The sequence below is a fragment of the Sander lucioperca genome, chromosome 3 (assembly GCF_008315115.2).
Source record: "Sander lucioperca isolate FBNREF2018 chromosome 3, SLUC_FBN_1.2, whole genome shotgun sequence".
Taxonomy (NCBI): Eukaryota; Metazoa; Chordata; class Actinopteri; order Perciformes; family Percidae; genus Sander; species Sander lucioperca.
In genome coordinates, this window is record NC_050175.1 from 22,314,018 (window position 1) to 22,338,287 (window position 24,270).

Genomic DNA, 24,270 nt, shown 5'->3' on the forward strand with positions numbered 1-24,270 from the left:
TATCTTTGGAACTCGGACGGAAAGAATCAAAGATTGGATTATATAACAAAATACTTTTAGTTATTAAAATACAAACTTACATACAATGCTATACATAACACGGCTTAGACACACGGTATGTATAATATATAAAAAGCATGTACTAAAATCATGTTTCGTCTCTATTGCCACTTTTCCAACAGTATCTGAATGCAGCGTGTCACCTGACAGCTCAGAGGAGGAACACTAACATGGCGGTGTGTATTGCAGTGATCGCAAAAGAGGTAATGACTGCTGTTGTTAAACGTCCCAGGTTTTATCCGTAGCCTGTTTTTTTAATGTTAAAAATAGTGCCCCTATCCTTATAATCGTCTCTAAGCAAATGTCAGCGGTTTCCGTATGCCAGAAGGCCCAGCAGGTTGAATTCAACCAAACAGAGCTAACGTTAGAGCTAACAACATTAGCATTCTTGGCTGCTGTTCCAATTTGCTGCATCTATGTTGTGTGCAAGTGGTTTAGCTAAATGTGGTGCTTTTAAAGGGCTCATTGTTGTGTGCCTGTACTCTTGAATGTCCATTCCCAGAACTACCCGCTGTATATCCGCAGTGTGCCCACTCAAAATGAGCTGAAGTTTCACTACACAGTACACACCTCTCTGGATGTGGTGGAGGAGAAGATTTCCGCAGTGGGCAAATCTTTGGGAGACCAGAGAGAGCTGTACCTGGGGCTGCTCTATCCCACTGAAGATTACAAAGTGTATCCTTGTTTTTGAGTTAAGGGTTACGAAAACCTCACAACGGTGTTCTTATATTGAAAAACCTGGAAAAGATTGGAAAATGGAATTTGAAAATTGTTATTTCCAGGCCTAGTGGGTTACTTGAAAGTCATTGAAATTGGTTTCATTTTTTTCCTTCTTCAATTCTTTCCAAAAGGGGACAACAGAAAAACACTGCATGTACAATACATTCACTCATTATTTCCCCGTAAGCATAAATATTAGTTACATTATCCATGTCTGGAATGAGAAAAACAATTAGGCTACTGTATCATTTATACCATAACTTCGCAGATTGTTTGACTATTAAAATATGGCCTAAATTCATTGAAAAGTCATGGAAATCCATTGGTCAAAATGTGTAGGAACCCTGCCACAAGACAAGTGCTCCAGGCGCCTTACTTATCTTTTAATTACATCATCATTCTTTAACAGGGTTTAGAGTGTGATCTAAGGGTGATTATCTTTTTAACAAGATTGCCTACACATCTTTATTACATCTGAAGAACATAAATGCATGTACACACCTCTACTAACCAGTAAAGATGCTGAAGTCCTTATACATGGCCATATTTGACATGTAGACTAATGCATTTCTCTTTTTCTTGTTGTAGAAATGTTTATGTCTGGATGTTAAGCGTATGTGAATTGTTAAAATGTGTGATATAAAATAAAATGGTATCTCAGTCAGTGGACCTGGAATCCCTGCCATACTGTAAATAGTCTCTAAAAGGGGAAACCAAATATCCTTGACTGGTGAGCTAGATATGGGTATGTTACCAACTCCAAGGTGAAATTTGTCATTGTTGTGGACTCATCAAATACATCATTACGGGACAATGAAATTAGAAGTGTAAGTTCAGCCGAAATTGATCCTACTGCATATCTAATCATAATCCAACACAGCCCAACAAGCAAACAGCCATATTTGTATTGTTTAATACACATCTACAAATGCTGCTCTCTGTGTGAGGATGTTGATTTAGTTATACAGCATATATGTGCAAGTGCTTAATTATACGTTGTTGTCCTATGCCTCATCTTAGATTTTATGAACCAATGGAAAAGTGATATCTCACCCACAATGTTTCACTGTAATGATCTGATGGCTAAATGTATGTAAGCTAATTCCGGAAAACAATAGAACTACAATGTTGTCAATGATTTTTTTGCATGTTTGCTTTTCTGCATTTGCTAAGTGCAGTTATCTGGGCGATTTAGTAATCTGTCCCTAGTGCAGAATCCTTACCACGCATGCACATGTTTTATACAAAGAAATATCAGCAAATCTGAATTTAGGGTGTGCATGCACACATACACAACCCCACAATACAATTTGTGATGTGCTTGTTGATTGTCCTGTTTTCAAATCTTTTTATTCTTTTGGGCAGTGTAAAAACAGGATGGCAATGTCAGGTGCATTGACATTACAATACAGCGTGCCCTTTACTATTTCAAACCCACCCTTCCCTGCTTGACAGTACATAGTAATATATAAACAGAAAAAATAAAGAACTTCAAATAATACAAAATAAATAAGGATACTAAAATGAATACATTGATAATACAAGTAACATCAAGTCCATGAGTAATGATTGTGGGAAGAATAACTGGAGTAATAAGTAAAAAAAGAATGGTAACAGTCTGCTTATCAAAACTAGTAATAGCAGGAGTGTATAGGTATCAAGATGTTATGCTGCACAATATAGTAACAGGTGATATTCCATGTACACGTGAGTTAGTTACAGATAAGGTACGTAATATCAAATATGAAAGGAAAATAGATTTAAATATAAATTAGTAATGGTATGTTAGAAATGGAGACACGAAAAGGGAAAGGAAAAAAAAAAAAAGGGGAGGGGGGGATTACATTATAATCACAGCAAAAAAGTGTGTCTTGAGACCATCTCAAACTGATGTGCGTGCAATGTCCTGTAAGCTACCAGCCTATGCCTCGTCCCAAACCGACATTCGTAGTTCATAATAGGCTTAAAAAAAAAAAAAAAAAAAAAAAACACCATACTTTATAAATCACATCTTTCACCCATCTGCTATGTGTGGGAGAGGATGCATGTTTCCATTTGAAGAGAATTAGCTGTCTTTCCAATAGGGTTGTAAATGCAATACTGTGCTTGTTCATTTTTAAACATGTTCTTTTCCAGATGTTCAGAAAATTACACAACTCCTTTACTGATGTAATGTGCAACCCATTCCACAATCCTGGGGACACCATTCAGTCCAAGTGAGTTTATCCTTGACTTGATACTCAGAAGATTTGCATCACTGATATTTTCCTAATTTTAATCGTTAACCAATCAATCAATCATTCTTCAGGGCCTTCGATGGCATCGTATCTGGAATGATGGTACAAACTGGCTGACATCTCTTCCCCCCCCACCCACCCCCCTGAGTGTCCACTGTACAGAACACCCCTAATCCTATTTTTTTTGTTTACATGTTGCCTTGATTATTGAAATGCATAAGTAATAAAACTTTGATTGTTGATGCAAATGCACATGCATGTTATTTTACTACAAATGGATCACCGGATCATTGTTTTATTTATTCACTTACATAGCAAGTTATACATAGGGAGGATTTATACATTGACATTGCAGGCAGCAACACAATACAGTCGCATCAGTTTGTAAAAACAGGAAGAGATGCAACTACATACCAATTTGAGGATTGTCCCATGCATTCACAGCAACATAAGCTTATAATGCAACCCCTCTGGCCCCAGTCTTCACATCTCTTGAAGCACTGATGCAACTTAGAAAGGTATCTCTTCTGTCCATTCTGGCTCTCTCATGATACTCAACTCAGTAATGCCTGGAAACACTTCTTTTAAAATGATCAGTTCTATTCGCCCACTTTAGTATTTATGCTGTGGGTAGTGCTAGCGCTGTTGAGGGTAGTGCTGTCCGCTCGACCCTGCCCCCAACTCCTCCGACGGTGGGGTGATGAGAAGAAGACATGGGTAACGTTTAGGCATCTGTTCTTGGAAGTCCATGTGTCCCCACTGTCTCTTCCCCACTGGGGGGCCTCCGTAGTAAGGGTGCGGTGTTTGATGTTGTGGCCTCGTCGACTGGTACCGGAACCTACCTCGAGAGCTGTTTTGGTATCGAGGTGGACGGTAACCACGGCCTCTGCCTCTGGTGTGGCCACCTCGGTGTCCTCCCCTGTCTGTGGTGCTGATGCCTGGCATGTTGGTCCTCTTGGGCATTACCTGCAAGCCACAGAACACTGGTTTTTACTGCACTGTTTAGGATGATTGATTAGTGTTTGTTGAATAGCAAAACATGGCATTTATTTAGTAATAGAACAGAAAAAAACTAAATGTCTTGAAGCATAGAAAGACAAGTACAATTTATACACATCTATGAGACCAGCTCAAAACGAGGGAAATGAAAACTAAACGGGTGCTGTGACTGGTTTGCTTAGAAAAGATTATGTCTAGAGGGACTATTAAGTCAAGCCCAACTTACAGGACCTTTTGTTTGTTTCTACTTCCAAACAGAAATTGAGGTTACAGTATATGAGGTACACAGGACCAAATGGTATTTCTCAATTTAACAGAGGGATAAGGATGAATCACGAGATAAGTGCTAAATTGCAGGATATATATGGTCATAACTGCGCTTCCAATCAAAATCTCACCTTAAAAAAAAAAAAAAAAACACCTATCCATATCCTTCCCCTGACCAAATCCACACATGCACATACCTGACCATCCAGCCTAACATTTAGTGTTAGTAATACCCAGGGTGCTGTAAACTGTGTGCAATCACTGAGATGTGACTGACAGTTGTGAGTAGCTAACTAGTTTAAGGGTTTTCTCTAAAGGACTAACATGTAGTGTAATGCTCCTCACCTTAAGGACTCTTCCTCTGAACAAGGTCTCATGCAAACCAATAGCACTCAGCACAGAGTCTCTATCAGAGAACTCAATGTAAGCAAAGCTGTGAAAGGGGAAGAAAAGAGACAGACACAACAAATAAACGTTTGATGCCAACATGCTTAAGAGTTACATCCTGTGGTCAAACAGTGTCGGGTAGAATAAAAAGTATAAAAACTGTATGCACGAGTTGAACCCACCCCTTGGGATGGCCGGAGAACCTGTCACACAGGATCGTAACCCGGTTGACAGGACCACAGCCGTTGAAATGGATCTCCAACTCATCGGCAGTAGCTCCGTAGTCTACCTGGGATTTGTTCAACAGTGTGTCAGATCAGGTGTGTGGAAAAACAAAAATTGCTCAGTATGAGGAAAAGACACAAGTCTTACATTTCCTACATAGACTGATCTGTTGTCTGCGTCTATCCTCTCCTCGGGAGTCATATTGTAGAAAGGTCCTGTGGAGGAAACAAAAACAAACTGTATACACTGCTTTTGTGCATGCAATAGGAAGAAAATACTGCCTACACAGGGGGTTATTTTACCAACATATCCTATCTCTTGCATCATCTTTGATAATACATATCTCATAATCTGGCCCCCCCTCTGACTGCATCTCTGTGCTGAGGAGGAACCAAAAGGGAGGAAGGGGCAGGTGAAAGGGATGAGGAGACGCACACAGGCAGAAAATAGCCACAGGCAGCCAGGAGGACCCTTCTGGTTCTCTGGAGCTCACTGCTTCGTCTCATTGGGCAGTGATGAGGCACATGTGAACACTGTTGTGACCACAGTGAAGCATCCCAGGTGTTTGCCAGATGGTGAAGGATGCAGCTACCTGACCTGCCTGGAGGCTGCAATGCTGCACACACCTGGCTAAAAATAAGCTGTTGAGGTTTCCCAAATGCCTAATCAGTATTTAGCTGTACACCAATGTGACACAATAACAAACCACAAGGTGGATAAGTAGACGCACGAGCTGTCTCACCAGGCAGAGAGCTGCTGGTCAGAAGCTGCATGTCTACAGCATCACACCTCTCCTCCTCCTCCTTCAGTCTGTCTGTCTCTTCTTCCATCTCCAGCTCCTGAACTCTGGCCTTGATGGCCGCCAGCTCCTGAGACACACAAGCATGGGAATTAGAACATGAATTCGCTGGGGGTTTAAGCAAAATAAAACACTGAAAACCAGACTGATGATAAAGTAAAAAGGAATAAATGAGAACCTCAAAAACTTTAATGGAGAGCAGAAACACAATGGATAAATATGCTTTCATACAGGGCATAATGGGTCACTGAATGATAAGAATTAAAATGATGTGAATTATATGCTGTGGCCTTTAGAGTCAGGGGGGATCATCAAAACACTAAATAAGTGAATATCTTTCAGATGAGTGGTGTTCCCTCAAACCATGTGTAGCAATAACGCTGTCCTGGTGGCGCAACATCTTAATGTACTGTAGACTTTTCCTTTATTTCACACCCATCTGGTTATCGATAGTGATTTAAAAACATGCAGACTGGTAGTATTTTTATTGATCTGCTTCACAATGAAAACATTTTTTCCCTTAAAGTATTGGTTTGATAGGCTATCTGAAAATTAAATGATCAGAAGGTATGGACTTGGACAGAATTTACTTAACAAAATTGTCAATATACATATATTGTGAATATCTTATTCAATCAAACATTTTAATCCGTGTGTGATTTGATTCGGCCCAGATACAACTCATAGTTTAACGCAGCTGGCCTGACGTTTCAGGACATTAGCCTGTCTATACATTAAACAGGGTTTTACCATCAGCTATAGTGCCTGAACCACAATTAAGAACCACACTGTGTCCATAATAATCCTGATTGGCTCCAAGTCACTCAGCATGTTACATGGGAGGTGGCTCACTGATGTTCTTTATGAACGTAACGTTTATCAGTGATATATAACGACACCACATAGCATAGCTTATGTTTGCGCTTGTTTGGCCAACGTCACAAATGCTCATTTGTTAGTCCTATTGTACGTGCATACAAAGTAACAAACGTGACAGCACCCTTTTTCATTCACTTTAAACGACGATACCCACCGGGTCCTCGGCGAAATGCTCCCCGATAACCTCGCCCTCCAGGTAGCCGTACTCCAGTAGATTTTCCGCCATGCTCACTGCTCAAACATGGCATCTGCAAAGCGGACTGCAGCTTGCCCAAACCGCGACAAAAAATAGGCTATTTCCCACTGGAAGGAAACAGTGTGATGGTCCACAAACGCGACACCTGACAGCATATGAGGTAAGCTAATAGATATCACCTGTGAATGAGACTCATGACGCGCTGGATTGATTGACAGTGGCGCCCACGTGAGAGAAACGCTGGATGAGGATGTCTTCCCCCCCATTGGCGCATCAACAAGGAGCCCTCCCCTTCTCTGCCCCTAGTAGCCATCCCTCTCCCCACCTCACCCTCTCTTAATACATCCATGACCTCACCCCCATGATTTTAACAGCTCGAAAATTACAATGGTAGGATCTACATTCATTTACGGTAAATGGTATAATTCTTCACAATACATTCATTTATTCATTACATTTGGTTGTATTTAAAATAACATGGCATTTCTAAAAATGGTGTGTTGTAGTAATCCTTGGGTTTAAGGAATGCTGCACTATCAAGTTTGCATTCTTCATGACATTTTGATACGTTATAGCAGGGCAAGTACGTACATTAATGATGCCATTTTTTTCCGTGACAGTGAACCAGCACGCGATGGTGGTATAGTGGTAAGCATAGCTGCCTTCCAAGCAGTTGACCCGGGTTCGATTCCCGGCCATCGCAAAAGTTTACTCCTTTTCGTTGTCTTTGTATTTGTACTCTGCACATTGACAATACAGTTGAATCTAATCTAATTATTTACTCCAATGCTTTTCCTACTGTGACAGGTCAAGATGTTGCATGTTCTTTTTCAGTGTATTTAAGAAACCTATACCTGAACATTAGAAAACCGAAAACCTTCTGACTTTAAACCACTGGAAAAACATGTTTATTAAATGAATAAATGAAAATGACAACCGCTATGCAAACAACAAAAATAACTAGCATAAATAACCCAATTCCAAAACATGCTGTGAGAATTATTGCAGGTTTTGACCACAAGCTTTTCAAAATGTAAAATTTGAAACCAGAGGAAATAGGAAAAGAGTTTACTACTACTTAATCAATGCCCAAAGTTTATTTATCCATCCATTTTTTCCCTTTTATTTTCTTTGGTATGCACTTTATGTTTGGCGTTGTTGGGCAAAAAAAATCATAATAACCTTTTAGCATATTGTAATTCAAGACTTCTGCACCTTCTCTTGGCTCTGTGTTCGGCTTCAGAAAATCTAGCCATCAAGGGAGACTTTGGTCAATTACAGGTCATTTTAGAGACAGAGAGTGTACCTATTGGCTGTTAAGATGGGAGAGGGAGAGCTGCAGGAAGAGGTCTTATTCTATAAATTATGGCGTTTTTTGTTTTGCATTCTACCCACTAAAGATTTTAGAGTTGTATTCCTTTCTGTCTGACAGTATCTGCTATATAATTAGTTGTTCATTGAGGCTATATGATGTTTATACTGAGTGAATTATTACTCATAATAACCCTATAATAACCATTTTATGATTGCACCATTCCATTTAATGGAAATATTCTAGATGTCTTGTGCATTTTCTACACATTTCTCTAAATTCAGTCCGACATATTTGACATCAATGGAAACCTTGGGATCTAGAATTTAAAATAAGGAAGTTTTGCTGCACAGCATGAGTCTGTAATGACTGACTCACCGGGCAGGTAAAAGAACCTGGCCAGAATGGTCAATACATGTTAGATCAAACTAAAATTTGATTGCGTAGAAGATGTGTGAACTTGTTTGAGATACACTGTGTATGAATATATGTTTTTAAGCATCTTTCCAATTGAAAATACTTGTGACAGTGGAGTGAGCTTGTTTGTGATTTGTTTGTATAGCCCATATGATTTATAAAAATGAATAGGTTTGTTGAAATATATTTTCAAAAGTATATTTAATTATATAGTTTTTTTGGTATGCTATTTAGATCTGCTGCTATCATATTTCTGTAGACATGAGGGAATGCAATCATATGCCTTCTGATGTTTACATAATAACTTTTTGTTAGTAATGATTCAATAACTACGGAGGATGCTGTCTCAGAATATGCCTGCACTTAAAAGAAGAAAGCAACAAGGGATGAATATTTCATTTCATGTTTTAATTACACAGTTACATTGTTCAACACAGACAATAACCTGAATTAGAATGTTTTACAGCTTCACACATCCAACAGAGCGAACAGTTAAAGAGCGGTATTAGCAACAGGGAGGAAAGCATGCAAGAAATAAATACAAATCAGAATTTAATTCTTCTGGCACAGTTAACTTCATCTAAAAACGGCAACAGGACCTTTTTGAAGAGGGAAATAAAACAAAAGGAGAAACATCTTCAAAGCGCCAACCTTTCCTACAGAAACGTGTTTTTTCTGTAATAATGTATTGCACAAACAGTATAGAATGCTTCCCTACACATAAAAAAACCATACACTTTTTTTCAATGTATGTACTGTAAAGGTAAAAACAGGACCATCCTGAGCCATGGCTTTGGAGAAAACAAGTGCTGTATCCACTGTTTGCCACTTTAGCTTTCTACTGTAGCTATTCATCAGTGCCTGTTTCACAGAAAGGACGTGTCACCATCACATCAGATGAACCTTGAAACTTCATTGGTAGAGTTACTGGTTGGGGTAGGGAGAGACAATTGCCAACCTGCTAATATTTGCCTTTTCTAAACATGCGTTTTGCCCATATCATGTACATAGTTAAACAAACAGAAAAGTGGCTGATGTAAAGTGTTCAGAGATCCTGGGATGATATTCACAACAGCAGAGCCCTTGCGTTTGCCATCTGTAATATCTTTACATGAAAACGTATATGACACCTCGGCAGGAATCTCATTTGTTTCATGACTTAATGAAGCTTGCACACAGCTGAACAGAATATTGATCTTTTTATATCCTGTCCAATGAAATCAGGAGGGAGAATCTCAGGGAAGGACAGTTTGCTCTTCAGCTGCGACTTTTGTGGGACTGCAGCCTCATGTCCCAAACAATCGACCATTCCCTAATGCCGGGACATAACACAAAAACCTTAACCAAAGTGAAATCTAAAGAGAAAACGTAAGCTTTTGGTTGTATTTTGGTCATTTAAAAGTGATCTACTGGGTTTAGTTTATCTGAGGGCTTACTTGCAGACAAGGAGGCACACGCAAAGCATTTAAGAGTTGAATGGAACCGTCATTACAATGTTGTTTTAATGCGGATATTGTACGCAAACACAGTATTTTACTGCTCAAAGCTGTTGCTACATATTATGAATCGATCTGCCACTACAGTCTGTCTGGGATGTTTCATTAAAGCTCTGAAAGTTTCAAGTAGTTTGTACAGAGACAAGAAGAAAAAGGTACAGAATTTTTTTTTTTTTTTTTTTTACAAAACACACACACACACACACACACCATTACCAGTCACACACAAACACACACACCATGCATTCATTTTATCTCTGCAAGGCTTTGTAACTGTAAAGAACACGCAATCAGTAGGCTTTTCTAAAGGAGATGCTTCTATTATTTTTACAGAAGCACTATTCAATATGTAGACAACAAGCGCTTTGATTGCTTGAATAAGAATTCTACACATTTGAAACTCATTCATTAAGCATGCTCTTCACTCTTGTGCCCTGATTGTGTATATTTCAGACACTTTGGTTAACTGGTGTAGTAGAGCTCTAACCTTATTATTTCTGGTCTTTCAATACACACTGTGTCAAAGCCTATAATGGCAATAGAGTACTTTGGTCTGTGCTTTTATTGGTTTTGGACAACAAATGGCATGTGTTCAGTTTGGTAATATGCAGGTTTGACTGTAACAGTATGTGTGAGGTCTGGTGGGAAAAAATATTCTTCCACAACATGAGTAATGGCCATTCCTTTCAATATTTTTTTTTTTTTTTTTTTTATCAATTTTAGACAGATTTCATATGATCGCTTTTGAATGTGCGTTTCCATGTCTGCTCTCAGCCCAGCTTTTCAAAGTCCAGGTCAACCTCTCCTGCTGGTTAGCTGTATGGTCACAGGAGGTAGCTAGTGTGCAGGGGGGTTATGAAGAGTGATCTGGGGTAGTAGTGGAGGAATTAGACATAATTGGGAAAAGGAAAAAATGACACAATAAGGTCAACACCATATCACGGTAATTGTAACACACATACATAAATGCTACACACAAATGCAGGAGTACCTTGCAGCTTATTCTATTTGAATTATGTGTCTTAGATAACCCAAATGAAATGATTCACTTCATCCATCTGTTGATGAACAAGTTTCCTATTCCACTCACTGCAAAAACAATTGTTTTCCAAGTTTGGTCCAAGTGTATATGAGGCCAACTTTGGTGGGTTAACAAGGATCAATATTACATTTGTGTGAGTAAAGGCCTTGAGACTGTTTAACAAACGTGTTTACCAGAGGGGATCATATTGATGGAGCATGTGGAAAGATCTGCAAAAAAATAAAAATAAATATAAAACCTAAAGAGGGGACGTTACGGTCTTGGCCTGGAATTAAAGACATGTCCCAGATAATCAGCTTATGCTCAACCTGCATCTTTACAAATAAACAATAATGTGTAAACAAAACAAAAAAAAAAAAAACATTACAAAGATTGGGTATCAAAATTAACTTTGAGGTTTTGCTGTAGCTTAACACTGGCATATCACTTAATCCTACTGTAATGGCTTGTCCTGCACCTTGGGGGAAACAAACACTCCTAACCACACACACACACACACACACACGCACGCACGCACGCACGCACGCACACACACACACACACACACACACACACACACACACACACACACACACACACACACACACACACACACACAGAGAGGTTGATGGGGACCAAGAGAGAGAGGGTCACTACAGTGGCAGAAAGTTAGAGAAGAGTTAAATTACAAAGTGAGTCACCACTTTATCTTCAAACTATTGAATATATTTGGACTTTTTTGTCAATACACACTGTTGAGTTCCCTCCTGCATGATGTAACTTGACATGGGGTGAATGGAGCACTTAACAATGACAGCATTTAGTCCCAATTGCGCCATCGTTGCATACAAATGAAGACGATTACATTAATTGAAACATAAACGTTATTTAGTTGTTAGTTTTCTTGGTGTCGTACAATGTAGATTTTTCAAATATTGCAAATTAAGGCCTACTTAATTAATTAATGAGTTCAGAATATGTTCTGGAAGTGTTGTAGTGTACAGCCACCCTTAAAAGTTTTTCATCCATTTTAAGCTACACGCATTGTGGTACCACTTTACCTCCAACAGTCTCCTCCACTCAGGGTCACACTTTGATTCGAGTGAAAATTTAATTTAATTTTAACTTGTATGAGAGAGAAAAAATGAAATTTGAGAAATAAATGTACTGTGAGAAAATCATATTCTGGACATTAAACTTTAAAGGTTTCTGTTATTTGGCAAACACATTTTTGGACCTCTTTAAATACTATGTACATTCACATTAAGTTACTGATGTTACTTTAAATATATTTATATGTATCTATATTATATGACACCCTATGGGCAGTTGCTGAGGTTCCATTCAGTAGCTGAATTCTCTTCATATTGCACCTCCGTCCTCTCACTGTCTTACAATGCGAGCAATACAAAATATTCTACAAGAGGGGTTTTCATCTCATTAATATAGATACATCAAATCAAACAATAAGTACAATGTGGGGCTTCCTCTCATAAGTGAGTGTCCTCCTTACTCTGACTTCACTGCTCAGCCCAAACTTAAAGGAGGAAAAATGAAAGGTAACAAAATCAAAACAAAGTCCATCTTTCTGGATATACACAAGGGCAGCACATGTGGACATCAGCGACAAGAGACATTATTGAAATTTGAAAAGAGGAACAATATCTACAAGCAGGTTCAAACCCTTCCCACATGACTGCTCTGAGGCTCTGTCCAAAGCAGGCTGGGGTTAGGGGCAGACTAGAGTCATGTATTCGGGGAAGAGCGTAGAAGGGAGGTGTGGGGTGAGGGGAGGTAGAAAGAGAGAGGAGAACCAAGTCTACACCGCCCTTTTACTAGGCTCTTTCATCTGTTTATCATGCTTTGGAAAAGGAGGGAGTGAATGTAAAGGTAACAGCTATTCCTTGAAATATCTCCTCGTTGTGGAGCTTAGAAAAACAACTTACAAACAATCTTCTCATACTTCGTAGTATGCAATGCCTTCTTGGACAATGTTTTCAAGCTTGTTTTGAGGTTTTTGGCAGCTCTTTTGCCATGTAGTATGTATCTTCATCTCCTTTGAGGCTGTGTAGCTTTTGCTTTCCTCTTTTTTCCTCTCTTTCCTCTCTGTTACCTTTTACAAAAAATCACACTGTGGCAGGGTTTCCATCCATTACATTAAGTCTTTCTTGTAGGCAAATTCACAGCATTGTCCATATTCACTAGTCTGGGCCATCACTGATGAATCGCTGTAGTTGTGTCCAGACTGCAGGAGGCAGCTGCAGATCAAAGCAGGTCACAGTTTTTTTTTTTAAATGTCTGACTATCACTGGGTCCGGTTCTGCAACTTCTCTGCGGCCTGGTCCTCTCTGGGCTGGCTTATCTGCTGAGGAGGTGATGTTGCTTTGCGTTTGGTTAAAAGATGAGTGCTTCTCCTTATCGCTTACTTACTCACTTTGGCAGTGTCATACAAAGGTTTGGATCATGTTGTTTTTCATCTTTGAATTCATTTGGGTTCACAATGGTGCAGAGAGGTGAGTCCGGTGTAGATTTTCTTGGCTTGCTAGCAAGGTAGTTAGCAGTTTAAATTAATTTATTTTCATATCATTATTATCGTCATCATCATTAGCATCATCAGTACTATTCTTTATTTAGAATATTTGGACTTTTCTTTATTTTCCCTTAAAGCCAGAAAGAAACATTTAATAAATACTAAGCTGTGTTGAGGAATTAATCGCACCACAGGTTTTTCCCCTTCCCTCATCCATTTGAAAAAAGGGTATTTTGTCCTTGCCTGTCTCCATTAGGACACTGTAGAATAAGTGCCACATCAGTGAACTGTTTGCACTGGTAGTGCACATCTTAGGGCTGAGTACAGTTTTCTCATTGGTGCTAAATTAAAGGGAAGTTCATCTAAGTGCTAAGCAGCCTGGTCATCCCGCCATCAATGTTGCCTTACCACAGCCCTTGTCTTGTGTCCTTATGTGGACAGTATTTAATGTGCTTACATTACTGAGGGCACATCTTAGTCACATCTTCAAGTCAAAGCTCATGTTTTCAGCAAACACATCTCATATGTTTCTGTGACTGAACACATATATAGGAGACACTTTTCATGCTCTCCACTACATTGAACCCCAGGCTGGAATCTTTATATTTGTGGCTGTGGTTGTGAAAGAGACAAAGACAGAAAAAGTATTTTTGGGGGAGAAGGTGACCAGTTGAGGGAAACAGTATATCATCAGGTAGTGAGAAGATTTTCAGAAGAGCTTAGGATAAGAAGGATAAAAAGGACTGAAGTAGGGGAGGAGGAAAGGGAGCAGTGTGTGATGAAGATTCCTCAGTTTGGTTTTGTGTGGAGTGTGGGCACCGTCGCATCAATATGCAGGGAAGGGACAAGGGTCAGACGTCAGCGAGAGGTGGCATCCAATAGGGCGGGGGTAGCTGGAGTTGTGGAGCGAGAGGCACTGCTGGAACTGCTCTCCTTGGGGCTGGCAGAAAGACTTCCACTGCCGCTGCCAGCCCCTCCCACAATACTGCTCTGGCCTGCCAAGGACAAGGCTCCTGGAGGAGTGCTCTCCGTGTGGGTGGGTGGGGCACTGGAGGATGCTGAGGAGGAGGAGGGGTTGCCTAGAGGGACACTGCTACCCCCTGGCATCCCCTGCAGGCCTTGACCACAGACATGGTGGTGCTTCTCCCAGTCTTTGTGTTGACAGAAAGAGCCGCAGTAGCGAGCCGTGTTGCAGCCGCTGCACGTCTCACTGGCTTTCCTCCCGCAGTTCCAGCAGCTCTGTTGAGACAGTGGGGAGAGAGTGGGTTGATAAAAATAAGTCTCTTTTTTGTCCCAGGAAAGCACAATGTCTTATCTTTTTTACATACATATATGTTAAAACCTAACATCTTTGTAAACTAGTCCTTTTTGATCTTTGCCTGATCGTCATTTTCTGCTGTTACTCTTTGCATAGGGATTTGATTTAAAGGCTTTACGTCCTGGTCCAACGCCACTGGTTTGTGTTACCAGCAGGTGGTGGTCAACTGCTCTGTAATGGCCTCAGCCTGGCACTCTGATCCAACCATCTGGGACTGTCTGCTTTTATTTACACAGACAACTGGACTGCTTCTGCAATAATTATGACAACATGGTGCAGCACCAAACCAAGAGCAGCCAGCTGTATGAATTACACAATACAGGATAACTTAGAATCTAAGTTATCCTGTATTGTGTAATTCATACAGCTGGCTGCTCTTTGTTCCCCTTATCATCTAAGTCTTAGATGATAAGGGGAACAAAGTGAAGGGTAATGGATGGAGCAAAAGATGGTTGAAGAGTGAGTGACAGAGTAAGGAATTAAAGGTGAGAGGTGAAAGGAGAATGAGGCGGAATGTAGGTGAGGGGTCTGTGATGCTCACTTCACTGGAGTCCTCCTGCTGGTTGATGACTGTTAGTGCATCTTCGGAGGCTTGCCTCTTGGCCTCAGCCAGCGCCCTCTCCATCTTAGAGCGTTCGGCTGAAATCATCTCGTGAGCTTTCCTCTCGGCGTCTGACACCGCCTTCTGCAGCTCTGACATCGCCTGTCGCTTAACCTCATTCACTGCCTCCTCTGAGAGAGAGGAAGAAGAGAGGTGTTAGTGCTTGCGACCATCGTCCCCTCCTGCCTGCTCTGTCATCCTTTATTGAGGCTCTTTAAGCTGCCATCTTGTTGTATCTCAGCGAACAGATGTACATCATCCAAGATTTAAAACTTTCTGCCAGAAAAGGGAAACAGCCAGACTTCAATAATTAATTTAAAAGGCGTCTGGCCACAATAATTTCCAGTGCTGACAACAGCAGATGTGTCCTAAGTTTTGTCACTAACTTGGCTTTTCACACCACATCCTGGGATTCCCTGTTTGCATGATTGTCATCTTGTCATAAGAAAAATTTTAATAGAATTTGTGAGACAGAGTTAACAGTGAAGAGTGGATCATTTCCCCAACAGTGGGCATGCGTATCCCCACTGCAGGGCTTCCTACAAAGTAGATTTTATCACCCAGCCTTTTGTTCTTCCAGCAGAAGCACAAGACTGTTTGAGAAGACTGTGTTTTAACAACAGGCAGGTGTGTAGACTCCTTTCCAGATTGCAGTCTAAAATAGAAACTTCCCGCAGTCTCCCCTCAGTAAGACGCAAGAGTGATTACATTTTTCCATCTTTCATATTGGCCTCATGGTGCACAACAAATGTACAGTACATGTTTTCTCGTAGGGCTTTGCATCTGAGAAATAGGTTTCTAAATATACACTTATGAATCAAATGCTAACGTGGTGATGTTGTGATCACAAGATATGAATTACTCTAAAATGTAATTTGCTTGTGTTATGAAGACAGCAGCATTTTTAAAGATATAATATGTAATATTTCTGCAACAAATATGTTATATATATTTTTAGTTGTGTGCTTACATTATCCCAAATGTTTCCAACAATGTTCAAACCATTTTAATCAATGACACAGACCGTGTCATTTGGTCGCCTGTCAATGGCGTCATATGACCTATGACATAGTTACTCTAACTCTAACACCAGATGATATGTTCGAGAGCAATTGTAAATCATACAATGTCAAAGAATTATACTAGGTAACAAATTTCTTCTGCCACACAGCATCGTTTTTTTTATTAATTACATGCCACTTTACAACACAGTAATACAGTAGAGACCTACTTTATTGATATAATATTTCAATATGGATATATCACGTAATAATACTAATAATAATAATAATAATAATAATACATTGACAAGTGGCTTATGCTAATGCTTGGTGTATAAAAAACGTACAGTAACGTTATAACGGTACAACAACATTCAACACGCTCATAAAGTTATTCTTAGTATAATTGTTTTGCCCACGGTTAACAGCACTAGGCTACCCCACGATTACATTTGCCACGTGATGTTAGCTGTGTGGGTATTCGACTAATCTAATGCTAAGGTAGCCAGCTAGCGCACTACGGTCCGTCTGCCTCACATATTTGTTTAAAGATTTAATTATGTTCCTCCCTCCTGCTCCACCTCCTCCAGAAGTAGACACACCTAGACACAAATTACACATACAAGTGGCTATCCAGGTGTGTTAGGCCAACCAAGTATGGAGGTGAGACTGAAACTGTTCTTTCCCCTGCTCCCTATTTCATCCAGTCAATGTTTGTTTGAGAGGGCACTCATAAATAACTGTCACTTTTCCTCGCTGCTCCACTCCACTTGTTCCAAACTACTGTGCAAAAAGATAGGCAGCGGGAGAGCCTTATCCAACACGATGCTGTGTATATGCGCACGGCTGTGTGTGCATGTCTGAGTTTGATTCCTATGCTTAAAAGTTAGTATTCTGTCAATCCTGTCAACATACAGTCACACTCAGACACATGTCTCAATGCTTTCCTTCATCCCATCATTCCCTCTGTACCTTTATCCTTCATTTCATTTCTACTCCTTTATTATTTTTCTTACACCCCTCCTTATTCTCTCCTTCTTATACCTCTCCTTTCTCTCCAAAACACTATCTGTATTATCCCAAGCTTCTCAGTTATCTGGTCTAATGCATGCACCACTAAGATTAGTTTGCAAATTTAATTAATTATTATCAAGGAGACTGCATAGCAGATGCTAGGGCAATTAGCACTTAATGGAAAACACAGGGACAGCAATATTAACGTTTTAATTCCACAGGGATTTAGCTAGTCCCTGAGACATGTTATTTCTGTCTGCTTTTTCACACTTCAGATCTTATTTTTCAAAAGCACTGCAGTCTCTCAACCTGAACCAGACCAGAGAATATGTGGCTAATTAAAAGCATGAGGTGATGCAGCTACATCAGGCAGACCTGGCTGCTGAGATAGAGGTGACATATACTTACATATATATATATGTATATATATAGACACTAGAGGTGGAGATGTTCGAATTGAGATATGTTACTCACCCTGCCTGTTTTGGAGGTGCTTTAGTGCTGGGGAGAGCGGGATGCTTGCAGTACCTGTATTAAAAACAACTGCAATTAAAAGAGCTTTTTCTGCTGGTGAAAATGCAGCACAGTATTTTGCCGACAGCAGCAGCATCTTTCCTCAGCAGGGTATTAGAGAATGACTGCAACATAATAGTGCTGGGACTGGGGCGGAACAAGGTGTGAGCAAGATGACTCCTGGGATGGGCTCTATCTAACATGCAGTATACAAGAAGGCCCATGCAATGCAACACTCCCACCTGCTTCCCTTTGGCCATAAACTGAGCCAAAAAATTATAACCATGGACAATATTATTTTGTCTGTATATCTAAATGTCTGTATTTGATTCACTTTAGTAATACGTTTGTGTACTTTGCATGAGGCTAGAAGCAATCACGCAATCCTGGCTAATAAAGCTGATTCTGATTCTGAATTAAAAAAAGAGATACAATTTGAGTGTATGTTTCTCAAGCCAATGGAGACACGTTAAGCTCCAACCTGTGCTGCGCTGCTGCGGTCTGCCTTGGGCCAGGTGACTGCATTTTCACTGTAGCTTTAACTGCAGTTGCCTTTCTTAGTGGTGACAGATGGAGGGCATTTAGCCCTAATGACACAGAGGGCCTCCAATCCTCTGCCCTGATGAACCTACAGCTGTAAGGCCTCTGCTCTGTGGCCAGGGTAGACTGATGATGGTGACTGTGTGTGTTGTGTTACTCCGTGTGAAGTCAATCATGAAGACAATAGAGAGAAGGGGATGCTTGGCTCTTACCAGCTTTCCGCCAGATTTCTTCTGGCAGGTATCCTGAGGGAGGCCTGTGTAAGAAGTCTCTGTGGATCTCTGAAACACACAAGCAGGCACACGCTCAGTCTCAATTACACAAACATACACACAGTGATAGACTCTTGATCTGCACAAACACACATCCACAAGTCTCCCCTATAGTTTCCAATTCTGTTTTTGGGGCCAATAAAACTATGTTTATGGCAACATCAGTAAATAAGATCAACTTTTTCAACCATTTCTGGGAAGGAATGAGAATATGGCAGTTAGAAGCGAATCTTAATTATGAATGAGCATGCTGGCAGCATAAGGGGGCAATCAGTTGATTAAAGATCCAGGATGTTGCAACTCGATTTGTATTGCTTCACAGTATGAGCTCAAATTTGTAAATTTCCAGAAAAATATGATAATCTAACTGACTTTTTGTGTCTTAATTAATATATGTAGGCATTTCCAGCATTCTACATAAGCCCTACCTTGCTGTGAGTGTTTTGCTTTGCCAAACAAACCTTGTGTGTGTTTGTCTACCTGTCTGTCTGCCTGTCTGCCTTTCAGAAGCCGAGGAAGTTCCTATGGGCAGTGCCTCGCTGCTGCTAGCTGTGTTGGAGGAAGAGTTGTGGTGAGGAGTAGGAGGAGGAAGAGGAGGAGGAGGAGGAGGAGGAAGGCAGTGCTGTCCGTTGCTCCCACCTTTTTTCATCTCCTCCACATCGCTGTAGCGCCGAATCCAGTGGTTCATCTCCTCCCGGTCTGCCTCCTGGCAGCGGCGCAGCACCGTTAGAGAGCGACGCGTCTTCTCCACCATGTCCATGATGCAGTTCAGAAGCTGCAATGGGACAGGATTTAGGATGGATGAAACTTATTGATAAATGAACAGGAGAAGTTCGACAGTACTCCATTTAGTTGCAAATGTAAATCCCTACGTCCCAAACATGTCCAGCTAAAACTTCATCATCTATACAGCACAGTAGTAGAGTTTGTGAAATGAACCAAACTTGATAAATCCTTAAAAAACATTATATATCATAGCAACAAACAAAGACAGTTTGAAAAGGAAAGATTTACTGTTGAAGCTGTAAATCTAAACACTATTTTAATCTGTCCCAAAGCACATTCCACCGAGCAGACGTGCATGTTTGCATGTGACTGTGTGTTTCTGTCTCGGCCTATCTGTTCATAGATTGTGTGCTTGTCAGTGAATTTCAATGTCTAAGAGCACTACAACAACGATAATGTAACAGCTGGGCTGCTGATGAAAAAGTTGAGCCAATTCTTCCACCCTTCTACTCCCTTCCTTGCCAACTCAACAGATTTTCTCTCCTCCCCACCGACTGTTGTAAACAGTGTCATTTTTTTCCACGGTGCCCTGTGTTTCCAGACCGGCCCAGTCTGGTAAATGGGTTTAGCATGGTTGACATTCAATCCATATAATTTTTCCCATTCATCTTTCCCTCTCTCTCTGTCTCTGCCTCCTTTCCTCTGTCTCTCCACTCCCTCCCTCCCTTCTGAGTTAGCTATATTTATTTCAGTGAAGTGTTTCTTATTTGGCAGGGGTCCAGGTCTGGCCGGTTCTCTCCATGACTGCAGCTCTTGTCTCAGCTGCTCTCCCCAGCTGGAGCTGTGCTCTGCTGGGTCCTGAGCTCCATCTGGGGCCCTGTTTCTGTGTGTGTGTGCGTGTCTGTCTGTGTGTCTAGCGAACATGATTTTGTCTCCATGGAGTTGAATGCCAGGAAGCCAGATAGGTGTCTGTCTGTTGTTAATTCACCACATTGGCACAGACCTCTTATGGTCAGCTGTCTTTAATCACCTGCTGACCTCTTAGTATTTTTCCCTACTGATTCATAATGTTTAAGAGTGAAACAAAGAGCTGGTTGACATTAAACATGGCTACTATGCTGATACGTACATTATCTAGGTGCTTCCATTCCTCTGCCCACTCTCGATCTGTAAGACGGTGGTCAATCACCTCCTCTTGGCGGGCTCCATGTACTGCTAAAAGACAAAAACATGGTTCAGATACAACACATATACAGTATACTGTATTACTGACCCAGAGCAGCAAAATACTGCCTGATGAGCTGAGTTCTTTCACAACTTAAACTCCATTTACAGAAGTAAACTGAAAATGTTTCTATTTTCACACACTTACGATAAGTTCCTGTGTGTTTATCCATGTTTGTAGTTTGTGTCTGTGGGGTGGGTGAGAGTTAATTCATTCCTTGTGATGGGTGGGATGGATTTTTCTTGTCTGTTTATTTTTAGGGTAGTGTTTTATTGTCTTGTATTTTATCAACTATCAAGTTAATTATAAAAGTTTAATTTCAAACATAATAACATGTAATGTGCCTGTGCTACAGCCTCATGTCTAATCAGTGAGACAATTTGGCTAAGAATTCATCTTTCCTTTTGGAAAGGCAGAAGGAAGGCATATATGGTAGCCACAGTTGTAGCATATACTGTAGGCATGTTTGGATGTGGTCTTTATATAGACGCACTGCCACAAGGATTATCACACTGCACTGACAACTGGCCTTTGTTCTCCACATGCACCCCACTTACATATACACCAGCTAATAGCCTTCACCATATAACTGAGGACTGTAGATCTATAGCTTTAACTAACACTGTGAATGCAGCAGTCCTACCTGTCTGCCGGTGCCTGTCTCGGACATCGCGGTGTTCATTATGTCTGTAAGCGTCCCTGTATTGGTGTGCCAGGGCCATGTCTTCTAAGCGATAGTGTTGGGGTCCCACTTGGGGGTTGGGTGGGTGGGGCAGGCCGTTGGGCGGGTGTGTGGGGAGGCCGTTGGGAGGCGGGTGAGAAGGAAGACCCGTGCCGGGGCTGAAGCGTTGACTGGGGCTGATGGTGCAGGGCCTTTTAGCCAGGTGCTCCGGATGCAACCCGTCTCTCTCTGAGCTGTCTTTGGTCCTGTAGAGGAGGACAGGATTGTGGGTTAAAACACTCAGTGATACTATAAATATGGCATGACTTACCATATTACTATTTAATGTGGCGACTATAATAGATAGTTTGTAGGAACCTACGACTCCGATATTCTTTTAAGAAATTAAGCCATGCAGTATATAATGTCACCAACACAGTTAGTAGAAAGTAGACCCTGAGCAAACTACTGTGTCAACAAAGACTTGAAACATCCAGAATTTAAAAACATAGAATGAAAGTTGAACGGTTGGACACAGACTAAGGAATGCAGCCTTTTTCCAGATGTGTCGTACATTATGACATACAACAAAACAAATCTTTCTTGTACAATTCAATGTATTCAACAATATGTTATGCTCTTGCACAGCCAGACTGCATCTCATAAGATCTGTTTCCACTACCACTTTTACCATTATTCCCCAAAAGTCCACCCAAAAATAGATTTTTAGCTGCTTCAGATAAATTCTAGATCAATCAGAAATTGTTTTGATGCTAACGTGACTAACCTCATTTACAAATAATCTACCACTGAATGACTCATTTCTCACTTCAGTTTTATTCAGAAACTGATTTTTGACACCGTGTTAATGTCTGAAGGGAGATAAATAACTATTGTACGGCCTCCTAGTCCATCTATTGCCTCGCCAGACCACAATGAGTAATGTGAAAACTGTGGGATGGATTTGCCAGGCTAAATAGGCAATGCCAGAATATTACTTCATAGTTCAGGAAAACATCCAAAGACCAGAATGCCCTTAAAATCAGATCAAGGGGCAAAAAATTGCCTGCTGTATAAACATGCCTAACAAATAGACAGATATGATTAATTTCATGATGTTTGATTGGTTGTGTTTGTGTTCACAATAAACTGTCACAACAATTTATTTTCAAAGATCACAGCATTTATTATTGTGGACTATACCTGTTCGACATAGAGTGTCTAGCAAGGAACACAAACTTGTTTTTTTAAAGTTCAACAACTCCTACATGGTGTATGCAAACACACATACTGACACACACACACACACACACACACACACACACACACACACACACACACACACACACACACACACACACACACACACACGTAAGTATCCCTGCTGAGAGGTGCTTGTTGTTCAGTTACAGTAAGGCAGTGCTCCACCAAAGCTTTTGCACAGCTGTACACCATATGTATCAAACAAAGCCAAGTCCAACTGTACACCATGCGTCTCAAGCTCTTAATCTGAATATCCCTCAGCCAACTCTTAGATTGCAAGTATTTCTCCCTCCCCCTCCCACCCTGCTCTCGGGCTTAAGGGGCAATATGGGCTGAATGCTGTGTGTTTGGCAGATGTTTAGTGACACTCATTTGTGGCCGTGTACTTTAAGTGAGTGTGTGTGTGTGTGTGTATGTGTGTGTGTGTGTGTGTGTGTGTGTGTGTGTGTGCATGAGTGGTTGTGTTTTCAAGCCATCTGGACAGTTTACATGGGAGTGTTGAGAATAATCTGTTTAGCTGGATGGCAATAGCCAGGCATTTGGATGCAAATTACTCTTCATCATCCTGGGGATCAAAGGCGAATAAATGCAACGCTGCCCCATGTAGATGATGTGCTACGTTATACATGTGTATATTTGTCTATGTCGGCTATACTCGTACACATCCCTGGCTGTAGTATCTGACAACTCAGAGGAACAGCTGGCACGATGTAGTCCCTGTCCCAGCCTGAACAACCTTCCCTTCCTCCACGAGCCCCTCCTGCTGTGTATAAACCACAGGTCAGGAGGCGGAGGTGTGTGGATTACAGTGGGATTGCACGTTCAGCTCCAACCCCTAGTCCAGGGGTGGCGAACCTGTGGCTCTTGAGCCGTATGCGGCTCTTTGCCTGCTCCTTTGAGGCTCTTACTGTGTGGCTGGGGGCTGTGTCATTGGTGGATTTATTTTTATTCTTTTTTTAACTTTTTGAAACATTTCAGATAAGTACAAAAAAAATGGAATGCACTTGCCAATACATTTGCCAATTATTTTAAAATAAAAAATAATGCAGCAGAGTTTTGAGGACAAATTCTGCAACCCGAGGAAAAAAAAGCTGCCACAGATCACCTTCCTCGTTAACCCTTTCACTGCTGAATCAGATTGTTTGAAAGCCCCTCTAGTGACAAACGAGTGAAAGAGTCGCTTCGAGTGGCACAACCGAGTTCTAGCAAGACCTGAAAAGGATTGTGGATAACAAAGACTGTCAGATTTCCCACTGAGTCAATCTAAGTAAGAAAAAAAAACTATGAAAACTGCTATGTATTATGACTGTCATCAGATCTGGAAGGCACTGTTGCTGTTGTAGTGTGGACGTGCATGTGTTGTGTGGCTTTTTGCTATGGTGCAGGTTTTTTTGTGGCTCTTTATGATGAACTGGTTGGCCACCCCTGCCCTAGTCCCATCCAAACCACCACCGCCCACACCCCACTCAGGATGTGCTCAGTGTTACCATCTGGACACATCCCTGACATATGGACAGCTGCTGGGAGCCCACAGGTAAGGCATTTAGAGAAAGAGAAAAGGTGGGAGCTGGAGAGAGAGAGAGAGAGAGCG

The 24,270-nt window shown here is 41.0% G+C and overlaps 3 protein-coding genes and 1 non-coding gene across 9 annotated transcripts in view; 2 read left to right on the forward strand and 2 right to left on the reverse strand.

The window, feature by feature from the left end:
* The first annotated feature begins 149 nt into the window (after positions 1-149).
* Positions 150-3,265, forward strand: trappc2l (trafficking protein particle complex 2-like). Its single transcript, XM_031276625.2, has 5 exons — positions 150-263; positions 563-735; positions 1,520-1,607; positions 2,917-2,996; positions 3,089-3,265. The coding sequence occupies exons 1-5, from the start codon at positions 231-233 to the stop codon at positions 3,132-3,134; spliced, it is 420 nt and encodes a 139-aa protein (XP_031132485.1). The 5' UTR covers positions 150-230; the 3' UTR covers positions 3,135-3,265.
* Positions 3,266-3,298: 33 nt separating this feature from the next.
* pabpn1l (PABPN1 like, cytoplasmic) lies at positions 3,299-7,005 on the reverse strand. Its single transcript, XM_031276620.2, has 6 exons — positions 6,728-7,005; positions 5,638-5,764; positions 5,043-5,110; positions 4,853-4,959; positions 4,629-4,716; positions 3,299-3,983 (listed from the first exon to the last, which is right to left on the reverse strand). Exons 1-6 carry the CDS (start codon positions 6,797-6,799, stop codon positions 3,654-3,656), a joined length of 792 nt encoding a protein of 263 aa, XP_031132480.1. The 5' UTR covers positions 6,800-7,005; the 3' UTR covers positions 3,299-3,653.
* A 395-nt stretch (positions 7,006-7,400) lies between these two features.
* On the forward strand, positions 7,401-7,472 carry trnag-ucc. Its single transcript has one exon. It is a non-coding gene; the product is annotated as a tRNA-Gly (tRNA).
* A 1,413-nt stretch (positions 7,473-8,885) lies between these two features.
* Positions 8,886-24,270, reverse strand: part of cbfa2t3 (CBFA2/RUNX1 partner transcriptional co-repressor 3) — a 64,054-nt gene continuing 48,669 nt past the window's right edge. For 2 of the 6 annotated variants that reach the window (XM_031324164.2, XM_031324169.2), the window contains 7 exons: positions 21,399-21,682; positions 20,660-20,745; positions 19,285-19,579; positions 18,745-18,813; positions 17,954-18,007; positions 15,405-15,595; positions 8,886-14,793 (listed from right to left, as the gene is read on the reverse strand). In XM_031324164.2, coding sequence (XP_031180024.1) covers positions 14,404-14,793; positions 15,405-15,595; positions 17,954-18,007; positions 18,745-18,813; positions 19,285-19,579; positions 20,660-20,745; positions 21,399-21,682 — 1,369 coding nt within the window. In that variant the 3' untranslated portion in view covers positions 8,886-14,403. The remainder of the gene's footprint in view (positions 14,794-15,404; positions 15,596-17,953; positions 18,008-18,744; positions 18,814-19,284; positions 19,580-20,659; positions 20,746-21,398; positions 21,683-24,270) is intronic. The other 4 variants (XM_031324165.2, XM_031324168.2, XM_031324167.2 and 1 more) reach the window with 4 other exon arrangements.

Bases quoted from the DNA above. Each gene is read 5' to 3' on its own strand.
- trappc2l (XM_031276625.2), top strand. From the start codon at position 231: ATGGCGGTGTGTATTGCAGTGATCGCAAAAGAG. The intron at 264-562 runs GTAATGACTGCT...GTCCATTCCCAG, and splicing joins TTGCAGTGATCGCAAAAGAG to AACTACCCGCTGTATATCCG. The intron at 1,608-2,916 runs GTAAGTTCAGCC...GTTCTTTTCCAG, and splicing joins GGGACAATGAAATTAGAAGT to ATGTTCAGAAAATTACACAA.
- pabpn1l (XM_031276620.2), bottom strand. From the start codon at position 6,799: ATGGCGGAAAATCTACTGGAGTACGGCTACCTGGAGGGCGAGGTTATC. The intron at 5,111-5,637 runs GTGAGACAGCTC...TTTCCTCCACAG, and splicing joins GACCAGCAGCTCTCTGCCTG to GACCTTTCTACAATATGACT. The intron at 3,984-4,628 runs GTGAGGAGCATT...TGTGGCTTGCAG, and splicing joins TCAGAGGAAGAGTCCTTAAG to GTAATGCCCAAGAGGACCAA.